At 44.4% G+C, this 11,832-nt stretch overlaps 2 protein-coding genes across 2 annotated transcripts in view; one reads left to right on the forward strand and one right to left on the reverse strand.

Annotated features, from left to right (window-relative positions):
- Positions 1-1,668: 1,668 nt before the first annotated feature.
- Positions 1,669-11,832, reverse strand: part of LOC124240814 (translation initiation factor IF-2-like) — a 13,970-nt gene continuing 3,806 nt past the window's right edge. The window contains exons 2-5 of the mRNA XM_046663905.1: positions 11,109-11,805; positions 10,865-10,990; positions 4,798-4,924; positions 1,669-2,326 (exon numbers count right to left, since the gene is read on the reverse strand). Coding sequence (XP_046519861.1) covers positions 4,906-4,924; positions 10,865-10,990; positions 11,109-11,805 — 842 coding nt within the window. The 3' untranslated portion in view covers positions 1,669-2,326; positions 4,798-4,905. The remainder of the gene's footprint in view (positions 2,327-4,797; positions 4,925-10,864; positions 10,991-11,108; positions 11,806-11,832) is intronic.
- ACO1 (aconitase 1) overlaps positions 11,447-11,832 on the forward strand; it is a 59,905-nt gene continuing 59,519 nt past the window's right edge. Inside the window, exon 1 of the mRNA XM_046664965.1 lies at positions 11,447-11,581. The gene's annotated coding sequence lies outside the window, so the exon portion shown is untranslated. The remainder of the gene's footprint in view (positions 11,582-11,832) is intronic.

An 11,832-nucleotide genomic window follows, 5' to 3' on the forward strand; every position in this document is an offset into this window, starting at 1 on the left:
TTAATAACACTACCTAGCAAACAATTCTTTACATTCAATTGTTTTGGTTCAGATAACTGATGTGGTTTCTGTTTCCAAGTCCGACCTTGCCTTAGTGTGGGCTGCTATCACAAGTAACCCTGGACAGGGTGGCTTAAACCACAAACTCTGTTTTCTAACAGCTCTGGAGGCTGGAAGTTCACGATGAAGGTGCCAGCATGGTTGCGTTCTGGCCAGAGTTTTTCCAGACTGCAGGCTGCTAACGTTGTATCTTTACACAGCAGAAAGAGACGAACGAGCTCGAGAATCTCTTCTTAGAAGGTCACTGATCTCGCTCACATGGCCTCCACCATCATGACCTAACCCTTCCCAAAGTCTACCCCCCAAGATGTCAGTAATTCAACATATGAATGGGGGGGGGGCGGGGCACATTCAGTCGACTGCAGACCCTAACTAATACAAAAAGGAATTTGGTGATATCTACCAAAAATGACATGGATTTACCCTTTGACCCAACAATACCACAGCTAGTACTCTATGCAAAAAGATACACCATCTAGGATTTTCTTTGAAGCACTATTTATAATAGCAAAGATAACACTATTTATAATAGCAAAGATTGAAAACGAAAATGTCTATCAATGGTACATGCACATAATAGAGTATTACAAAGTCACAAAAAGGGATGGGAAAAGGCTCTATATGCTGCTATGGAGTGATTTCCATGATATATGGTTAGGCAAAAAAACAAGGAGGAGAAAATGTATGTAGGATGCTGCTACATGTCTAAGAAAATGAAGAATAAAAGCATATTCACATATCTGATTTCATTAAATTGAATTGAAAGATAAACAAAAAATAAGATACCTACTGGAGGTAGGAAAGAATAGGTTGAAGATTAGGATGAAAGTTAGACTTCTCTGAATATACCCTGTTTTACAGATTAAATTTTTAAAGGTCTGGCCACCAATTCCAACATGTGGGTGGGGAGGGTTCCCACCACCAACAAGCAATTCTCCGACACCAGCTGGGCGTCCTACAATTTAACTCAATTCTGACACTATCTACCTGGAGGTTAAGGGCTCAGTCCTACAAGACTGCCCCCACACACACACACTTCAGACACCAGTCCCAAGTCCAAGTTATCAACTCTGCTTCTGACCAACTGGCTAGAGACTGGAGGTTCCAGCAACTCCCTCCTTGCATTCAATTAATTTGCTAGAGTGGCTCAGAGAATTCAGAGAAACATTTTACTTACTAGATTACCAGTTTATTATAAAAAGACATAACTCAGGAACAGCCCAGAAGGAAGAAATGCACAGGGCAAGGTACGGGGGGAGGGTGTTGAGCTTCCATGCCCTCTTCAGGTACATTACTCTCCCTAAATCTCCACATCTTCACCAACCTGGAAGCTCTCTGAGCCCTGTCCTTTTGGGGTTTTATAGAGACTTCATTACATAGCCCTGACTGATTAAATCTTTGGCTATTGACGATTCAACCTCCAGCCCCTCTGAAATTTCCAACCATAATCACATGGTTAGCTCCTCTGGCAACCAGCCCCATCCTTAGGCACTTTCCAAAAGTCACCTCATTAACAGAACAAAAGACACTCTTACCCCTCTTATCACTCAGGAAATTCCAAGAGTTTTAGGAGCTCTGTGCCAGAAACAGGATGAAGACCAACTATATATTTCTTATTACAAATCACAATATCACAACTTTGAAACCATAAATATAATTTACATAATCATAGATAAAATTAAATTTTTAAAAATGATGTCTTTCATAAACAAACAAAAATTCTATCCACTGAAAGGGCATTGTTTCTTCAAAGGTCAACCCAATAGCAATGAGCACCCCTAGTGCCCAGATTATGGTCTCAAATACCATTTCCTACCAAGAGGACCAGGCTTCCTTGAGAAATGACAGGTTCTCAGTCCAGAGCAGAAAATGAACAAAGTGAGTGAATGAGGAAAGCCTGAAAGCTATCCGGGACAGCTGTGTTATAACAAAAGGATTCAGGAGCCAACCTGAAGAGATTCCATGAGAATATCTTCATTTGCAATCCCTAAGGATGAATGAGTCTAGGCAATGATTCTCAATGCCCACTCACATCACACAAAAAAGAGACAACCAGATATTATGTACCTCCTGATAAAAGTACACAACAACATCTATGAAGTATTCCCATGCAAAACATGGAACTATAGTCTAGTCAAGGTTCAAGATACATGTACTGATTTCCAGGGGACCGAAGAACATATTAAATGACATCATGGAGATGCAATTAGCAAAATTCAGGCGATAGAACACTACAGGATGAACAATTATTTCTTCAACAAGTAAACTGCAAGAAAAAAAGAGAGTGTGTAAATCAGTAAATTAACAGAGAAAAGGTTATGGGTTTGATTTAGACAAGCTAATTGTTTAAAATTTTTTATGAGACAGTTGGGGAAATTTGAACACAGATGGGATATTTTAAGATATTTTGGAAATAGTTGACCAACACAGGCTCTGGTGTCTTGCTGTGGTTTGAGTGGTTTCCATATGGAAAATGGAAAAGGGGCAGGTTGACCCATCTTTGACATTGCTGGGAAAATAAGGACAGCCTACATGGATGCAGGAGTGTGGATGCTTAGAAAAATATGGAGAAATCATAAAATCTCAAAGCATGAGAAGGTCTTTGGATTGTCACAAGCAAATAGCAGTGACATTTGAACCAAAATCAGCCAAATCTCTGAGGTGTGGAAGCTAAACTGATATAAGTTTCATATACATATGTCAGAAATTTCTGTCTCTTTATGGGTTTCAAAATTATTCGCATAGAGTATTTCACTGTATTAAATTATTTTAACATCCATATTTATAGTTACATATCTCAATGAATGTTTGCATATTTTGCCCCATTTGTAATTTGTCAGAGATTCACATGTTTTATTTATATTTTTCAAAGTTCTCAGAATTAGTCAATACATATTTTATAATTCATTAATATTTTCTGTTTACTAATTTATATTTTCTTTAGTTTATTTTCTAACTTTTCTATTTTTTAAAAAATAACAACAGAACTTAAGGCTACACATTTGCAACTTTGTACAGCTTTGTTTGCCTCCAAAATATTTCTGGGCTGGAGGAAAGGGAGAATTGCAATGCTTTTTTTAAAAAATATTATTAATGGAGCAATTTATCCTATGTTCACAAACTAGCTCTTGAGAAATACGAATACACACTATAAAACAAAGCAAGGTCAAGGCAATGATTCTAAAATAGAACACATTACAAATGAAATTATAGAATTTTATAAATGTGCTTCAAAGTAATCAAGGAAGGGAGGCAAACAGAAATGACAAGATTAGCCATGAGTTGATAACTGAAGCTGAGTGGTGTCTATATGGGAGCTCAGTATACTAATCTGTCTACTTTTGTAAATGACTAAGATTGTTCATAACTTAAAAATTTTTAAATAAAGCTTAAGAAGTGACTAAATAGAAAAGTTTTACATTTCCAGCCTGGCAAAATTTGGTTAAGTTACAAGACAAGTTCAATAAACTGAATTTTTTCCTCAATGTAAAAACAAAATTACACAACTAAATTTGTGCCTGGTGACTTCAACCAAACACCATAGCACCCCCCACCCTCCAGCCCCCAAAATCAACACAGGTATCTCTCAGGGTTTGGGATTTTACCCTTCTTACAAGCTAATAAGAGCCTGTTATTGTTTTATCAGTATTGGCAGAAGACACAAGACTCCTGGGTCACAGAAAAAGACTTTATTACTCATGGCACAGCAAGCAGCATGCGCATTAAGTCCTTGCCCCAGGTCCCATGGCAGTGATGTGCAGGGGCCCAAAAGAATGTAACGTAATACGTGGATTTGAGTCGTAGATGAGGAATGCTGAGCTCGGAAATTCACCACTTTTCTACCATGACCCAGATTCAACAATTATAAATTCTTAGACAATATTGTACCATCTATACCTTCAAATGCCCGACTTTAGATAATTTCAACCCTCAAGTTTGTTCACTGTAAACATAACCCTGAGGAGTGGTGTCAGTAAAGAGCAGGCAGGACCTTGCATTCTTGGCATATGCAGCAAAAATGTGCAGCAATGCTCAGGGCCCAGGGAAGACTGCCTTCCCCACCAATCCACCCATTGTCCCCACAGGTCTTGGCTTCTGGCCAACTTTCACAAAAGTATGTCACTCTGTTGGCTGCTTTGATTAATTCAACCAACAGAGTCTAGAACTGAATCTGTCTAAACTTGTCTCATACAGCATTTAATTAAAGCTACTATCAACAGGACTCCAAACAACAAGATGAAGTTAACCTGCAGGATTGGCCTCAAATACACCTTTCAGGGTTCTGGACTCAGACACCTGTCCAAGGGGAGACCAAGGGACTTTATTTCAGACAATCAGGATGTAGTCTAGTCTAAGGCTGGTCCATTATCCATTACAACCCATACAAGGGAGTTTACGCTGACCTGCTGATCTTTAGTGTCATTGCTAATAATTACAGGAGGCAACAGGTGGACCATAAAACAAACTGCATCCCCAGTGGAGAGACATTCCATGACCCATTTCCAGCCATACACAAACATAGAACCCAAGCAGGTAACTTCTATCAGGATTTGTCATTAAATTTGATTTGGATCAGCATTATATTCATTTGGCTATGTCCCACAGGCAGTGTCACTGAGTGGTTGCAGCCTCCTTTTCCATACATCGCATAACCCAAGACCTCTCAAGCATCAAAGAAGCAAGTGAATTTGTAACAGACAGAGTGAAACGAGGTTGTGCCAGTCCCTGTGTTTGTACCTGTTTAAAGGAGCTCCATGTCGAGAGCTGCTATTGATGGCGTCAGCACTGGAGAATAATTCAGGGTCAGCCATGTTCACAGATTGTCAGCTGCAGCTGCTGTTTGACTCAAGTGGCAGTGTTCAATCTAGACAACAAAGAGATTATTAATTGCCTGCACCCTTGTACATCTGGGGTCTAAGGCGTTCCCATCACACGTGCCAGGGTGGTTTAATCTATGAGTCTATAGTCTTCCGAGTGGCAGACCAGATAGCGGACCACACAGCTAAGTCATTGGCCCAAGAGTCAGTAAAAAGTATGTTTCACCGTAGGATGTATTGGCCAGGGTCATGAGAATGACCTTGAGTTCTGCCCAGTGAGTTCTGAGTGGACAACCACACCAATTTTCAGTTGAACGGCTGCAGCAGCCCCATGGACAGGAACAGGTTTCAACTCAGCCAGACCATCAGTAAGCCTGGCCCAGGCATTAAGGCGAACCTCTGGAAGTGAGGGCCCCACTGAGCCAGTGGCTTTACTTCAGGCAGTATAATGCCAATAAAGTTTCCCCAAGGCAGTAGCTGCCACTTTTTCATATAACCTGAGATGCTGCTGGAGCCAGGCCACTGCGTCCTTGAATATCCAATCTTCCATTTGACAAGCGAGGTATATTGGGCCTTTTCCTTATTAGTTGTCAAGTCTGAGTTGACCCACCCCAAAATGAGGACATCAGACTACAGAGTCACAAGGCCTCCATGGGAGAGGCCAACAAAAGCTGGTCAACAGGTCAATAACCAGCCCCCATTTTAAAAGAGGTGTACTTGATGCCCGCATCAGGCAGGTGGCGATGTTGTACCAGGAAACTGCCTCTGCATTCTGCAACCAGTAAGTCTTTAACTAAAGCCATGACTTCCATTTCTTCTCAGATTTTATATTCCTTTTCTAGACCCCCAGGAAGAGGACAGAGATTACCTCTCCACCCGCCACAGTCGCCGAGTGGAAGAATCCGTCCTGGACGTCACGGGCATTCACGATAGCAGCACGTACAACATAAACATCAACGCATGTTCAACAATGAAAGACCCAATAGTAACTGAATCTGCCCAAAAGGTCCTCCCTACAAGGTCACTTTAATTTTCCTTCTTTACAGAAAATGTTGCCCAAACCCTTTCAGTTGAATTTTAGATGCTTTTCCTCCCGACAGCAGGGCTTCTCAACCTTGGCATTAGTGACATTTTGGTCTGGATAGCTGTTTGTCTGGGAGGCGTCCTGTGCACTGTAAGACATTTAGCAGCATCCTTGCTTCTACTTCTACTATCTAGCACTTCTACTGTTTCTAGTTGCAAGGAGAATACTCCACCTTCCTCCAGTCATGACAATCAAAGTTGTCTCCAGACATTGTCAAATGTTCCGTGGGGGCCCGGGGGGGGGGGGGGGGGGCTGCTAAATCACTTTAGTTGAGAACCACACTCTATGGGAACATGGACCAGTGGACCAAGAAGTCTAACAGGGGCTACAGCTGATAGAAGTCCAGAAAAGTGAGAGGGATGCAGATGGAGGGAGAGGAGACAGGCTGTGAAGGATGGCTTTTTTATCCTTTATCTCTTCAAGCCAGGCTCGAAACCAGTTCCTCTGCACCCATTACTGCAGCTTCCCCCACAATCCTCACTGCCTTTATTCACCGGTGCATCCAGCACCCCCAACTAGCTGGGTGGGATTGTGACCTGGGCACCTATATACAACAAAGCTAAAAATATCTGAGTTTCTCCCCTCCGTGAAGTTCCCCAAGCATACTCAACTTTTTCCATAAAGCAGCTGAAGTTGGAGTGTGGGGGAAGGGAGGAGTCAAGAGGTATATAGGGACAGAGCAATTCCACTCCAGTAAGCAAGGCTTTGCATCAACTTTCAGTTTCAGGCAGCTACCAGCAGCTTGGGCTCATCCAAATGAACATCTATTTTTGGTCCACCTGAAGCTCTGTCTCCTTATTGCTGATGTCATTTATTTAAGCTTTGGGGATCCCCTGACTCAGCAGCTACAAACACTTTTGGCTACCCTATTTTCACTGCCCCAGTGCCATACAACAGCCCTTTTACCTCCTGTTCTTGAAGACAGTGAGCCCAACCAAAACATCATTTGGGTGGATTGTTTCAATCCTGCCTCTTGCCACTTAGCCTCTAAACACTCATTAACAGGGGGACCCTCACTCTGCCCCTTGCTCATGACTTGAGTGAGAGCATTCGCGACTGGATCCTGGAGAGTCTTCTCATATCCACTAACACAGCCCAGGGGATCTCCCAAAAAGACATGTCTCTGCCAGCATCCCATCTTGTCACCAAAACTGTCAGGCTCTGAGATTTTACCCTACACAAGCTAATAATTTAGCCTATTACTGTTCCATGGACGTTGGAAGAAGATACAAGATTCTTGGGTTAGAGATAAAGTACTCTATTACTCACAATCAGCAAGTAGCATGAAAATAATGTTGTATCGGTTCCCCTTGGGGACACCAGGTAGAGGCCCAGGTGGATGCTACGCATTTAGTGAGTTTGCTCTGAAGCTGAGGAAAAGTGAGCTTGGGGAATCCACTGCTTTTATAGTAACCAGAAGACAGGTCTGAAAGAAGTATCCAGAATGAAGGACAAAGAAACCAAAGGATGGGAAAGAGCATAAGAGACACAGAGGCTACAGTAAGATTTGTAAAAAGTCGTTAAATTAATATGTGAAAGCAGTCTCTTCATAAACTGGACATGGAAGTGAGTCCAATCAATGACAACTTTGCTATTTTTTAACTGTTATTTTTCAATGTTTTCAAAGCATATTCTGGGGGGAAATATTAAATAAGTGAGTAGCAGCAGCCTCCAAACAACGACATTATTGCTCCTGATTTCCAACACCTCCATCTCCCAGGATGAGGAGCATCTTTACCTGTGTGCACCTGCATTACAGGGCTGCAGCAGGGCCCCCTGTGCTATCATCAGGGACAAGAAGCCCTGAAAAGAAGTGACTAAGGAACTCGAGACTATACAGTGATAGACCAAACTCCCCTCCTAGAACATTTAAGTTTTTCTCGTTTTCTGCAAAGAATAATTTATAAACTCAGAGTACTCAATAATTTTCATTCAAGTAAAATGATAGTTGATTGCATAGAGGTTGAAAGCACAAACCCTGGAGCTAGATCAGCCTTTGCTTGAACCCCAGCATCGCCATCTATGAGCGATGTGACCTGAGCAAGTGACGTAACCACCCTGAATCTCTGTTTCCTCATGGGAAATGGCAACAATGTCACCAGCCTCAAGATTCATTGGGACATTTATCACATTTGGCTTTTATTCTTAGCTATGTTGAGGGGAACAGTGCCTAAATGTAAAACAGGTGGCCAAGGGTTCCTGGTTCCCTGGAAGGCCGCTCAGGGATTCAGGCACTCAGGAGGTAAGAAAGAGAGCACAAAAATTAAGAATATGACAGATGTGGAGGGAGTAGCAGTTGAATATTTGTGGGGGGCCAAGATGAGCCTAAGAACAGCCTTTCTTTATTACGAATATAACTTTTTTTAAAAGAAGAACAGAAAACATTTATTTCCAATTTCCTCTGGTATGAGGAAGACCCACAGTCAGTGATGAACTGAGGTATTCTAGAGTTCCTCCAACAAGAATTCCTGGAAGGACCTCCTTATACGTCACTCATTGCCATACAGGTATCTCCCACCTGGGCCACACTAGAGAAGGCTGAACAGCACCCAGGCCAAGAGGAAACAATAGAGCAGGGGGCAGAAAGAAACCGACAGTCAGTCAGTCAACAAACTGGTACCGTGCACCTACTGTGTGCCAGGCTTTGTGTTAGGGGTGATGAACAAGCTGGCATGGTCCTACCCTCATGGAGTGTGTATTTCCAGGCAGCAGCTCCCTGGTGCCAACCTGTGGACATGCTAGAGTAGAATCACCCTTAGTATTTCGATTCCTCAAACTCTGAGCACAGATCCCACCCCGACCTAATGAATCAGACATTCTAGGAGGTGGGGGACACAGGAGGCTGGATTCTTAGTAAGTGCTCTCTTGTGATTCTAAGAAACACCCCGTTTGGGAACCACCACTGGTGTTCCTGCAAGAGTGGTCAGACCCTCAAGCTCAGTATCTCCAAGAGTACTGCATAGGACTGTGTTTCAGTGCACCTCGAGGTTTGAGAACCATTGTGTAAGACTGCCTTTCTCTTACACCACTTCCTTTCTATTAAATAATACATGTGAAACTGCACGGTGATTACAAAGCATGACACAGAGTTAATGGGGCCTTGTTTTTAGGACCTTTCTATAAACTGAGAAAGTCCAGTCTACACAAGTAACTGAAGTCAGTGTAGAAGATAATGAGGCATTCCTCGGAGCTTAACACGTTGTTTGTTTCTTTGCTGTTGAGATGTATGAGTACTTTATATACTTTGGACATTAACCCCTATCAGACATAAAGTTTGCAAATATCTTCTCCCAATTGTTAGGTTGTCTTTTCGTTTTGTTGATGATTTCCTTTGCTGTGCAGAAGTTTTTTAGTTTGATGTAGTCCTATTTTATTTTTTCTTTTGTTTCCCTGACCTGGTGAGACATGGTATTTGAAAAGATGTTGCTAAGACTGATGTCAAAGATGGTACTGCCTACATTTTCTTCTAGAATTTTTATGGTTTCAGGTCTTATGTCAAGTCTTTGATTCATTTTGAGTTAATTTTTGTGTATGGTGTAAGATAACGATCTACTTTCATTCTTTTGCATGTGGCTGTCCAGTTTTCCCAACACCATTTATTGAAGAGACTTTCCTTCCTCCATTGTATGTTCTTGGCTCCTTTGTGGAAAATTAGCTGTCTGTCGATGCATGGGTTTATTTCTGGGCTTTCAATTCTGTTCTGTTGATCTATGTGTCTGTTTTTGTGCCAGTTTTTTATTACAGTGCTGTTTTGATTACTATAGTTTTGCAGTATATTTTAAAATCAGGGGGCCACCCCGGTGGTGTAGTGGTTAAATTTGCACATTCTACTTCAGTGGTTCGGATCCTGGGCACGGACCTAGCACCGATCATCAAACCATGCTGAGGCCGCATGCCACATAGAAGAACTAGAATGACATACAGCTAAGATATACAACTATGTACTGGGGCTTTGGGGAGAAAAAAAAAAGAGGAAGATTGGCAACAGATGTTAACTCAGGGCCAATCTTAAAAAAAAAAAAATTAGCAAATTGTGATACCTCCAGCTTTGTTCTTTTTTCTCAGCATTGCTTTGGCTTTTCCTTCATATTTTTTGGCCAGTGTTAACTAAGAAATCTCAATTCCCTTTATAGTTCTGATTTAATTATTTTCTGTCAAGGATTATTAATTCTCAACTTATATGTATGTTATCATTGAACATTAAGAAGTTTTACTTGCTGAAAGGCTGCCTCGGGAAGAATCAAAATTTAGCTGGATATATTCTCTCCCCCCATCCAGCCTTCCACCCACTCCTGCCTTCCCTATGCTCTCTCTAACTTCCAAGGGGACGCTCGTATTATTATTTTTCAGGGTTCGTGGTGAATCTCTGGCATTTGGTGGACACTCAAGGAAAGTTCTTTCAATGAATGTGAATGGAAGGAATTTAGGAGGTGGCTGGGAAGAAAGTCCTGTCCCATATTGGAAATATAGTAAATATTCCCTCTTTTGAAATTAAGCATAACCCTTTATATTTAAAAATTAAATATAAGTAGGGGAAAGCTGTACCCTATAGTGCAGCATAATGAGAAAACTGTGGGTTTGGGAGTCAGCCAGGCCTGAGGACTGAATCCCAGCTCTGGCACATTTCATATCTGCAAAATAGAGTAATATTCCTCATTTCACAGGGCTGCTGGAAGAGTCAAAGTGAATAACATACGTAAGGATCCAATCATGGGCCCCGCAGAGTGGGAGCGGGGTAATTCGTCCCAGTCGCTATTCGTATTAGCTATTGGTTGTTCAGCCCGTAAGCTATTTTTCAGAAACTCAAGATAGCAAACTACAGTAACTTTCCATACAAGTTGAGCATGAAAACCTCACCCACCACCTTTCATCTAGAAAGATCTAATCACTTCTTTGGACGCACCTTGCCTGAGAGGGCGCAACTCCAACCAACCCAGGGAAAGCAGGTCCTGTGAGGAAGGCCCCCTCAGGGTCAACTCGCAGCATTTCTCTGACTCCGACCGCCGACAGCCTGCGTGGTAAAGTGCTGCTACACGGTGAAAAAAAAAAAGGACAAGAAAAGAGAAACAGAATTACACATAGAAACTTTGCATTCGTAACCGTGGACCCGGTGACGTCCTCGCAGGTCTGCGTGACCCCAGGCGCACTTGGCACGCTGTGCAAGCAGCGAAGGCAGGGCGGGGAGCAGGGCGCGGGGGCGCGGGGGCGCGGGGGCCTCGGGTACCGGAGCCGCCAGATCCCCGAGCCTCTGCTGCCCTGAGGGCCGGTTATTTGCAAACGCCGCGCGTCCTCCCACCCTTCGGTCTCTGTCCAGCGCGAGCCGGCAGTGCCCCTCCCCACCCCCGGGCCCAGGCGGGGGCCCGCCGACGTGGGCGAGGGAGGCTTCGCCCGCTTCCTGCCGCTGACCGCCTAGCGACCGTCCCCTCAGGCCCAGGGCGAAGTCCCTCCAGCGGGCGGGGGTGGGGGCCCGCGCAGACGCCGGCCGGTCCCTGCTCCGCCCCTCGGCCGATGGCCCCAGGGACAGAGGGCGGAGCGCGGAGGCGGCGGCTGGCCCGCGCCGCGCACGGGAGCGCGCCCCGCAGCCCGCCGGCCGCCGTCGGAGCCCAGCCGTGCGCCCGCGGTGAGTCCCCCCCGTCCCCCCGGCGGGCTGAGCGCGGTGACTCCTTCCAGTCCCCGCGGCGGGCTGAGCGCGGCGCCCTGTCCGGAGCGGCGCGGCGTCCTCCGCGGGGCCGAGGCGCGGGCGGGCCGGGGCGGGGGGTCCGACAAGGCCGAGGCGACGCGGGCCCCAGTTCCTGAGGCCTGACCGCTCCGCCCCGGCCCAGCCCGGGCCGCGCTGGAGAGTCCCTGCCCCAGGAGGGTGTGCGGGCCGCG

Source organism: Equus quagga, chromosome 6 (genome assembly GCF_021613505.1).
Source record: "Equus quagga isolate Etosha38 chromosome 6, UCLA_HA_Equagga_1.0, whole genome shotgun sequence".
Lineage (NCBI taxonomy): Eukaryota > Metazoa > Chordata > Mammalia > Perissodactyla > Equidae > Equus > Equus quagga.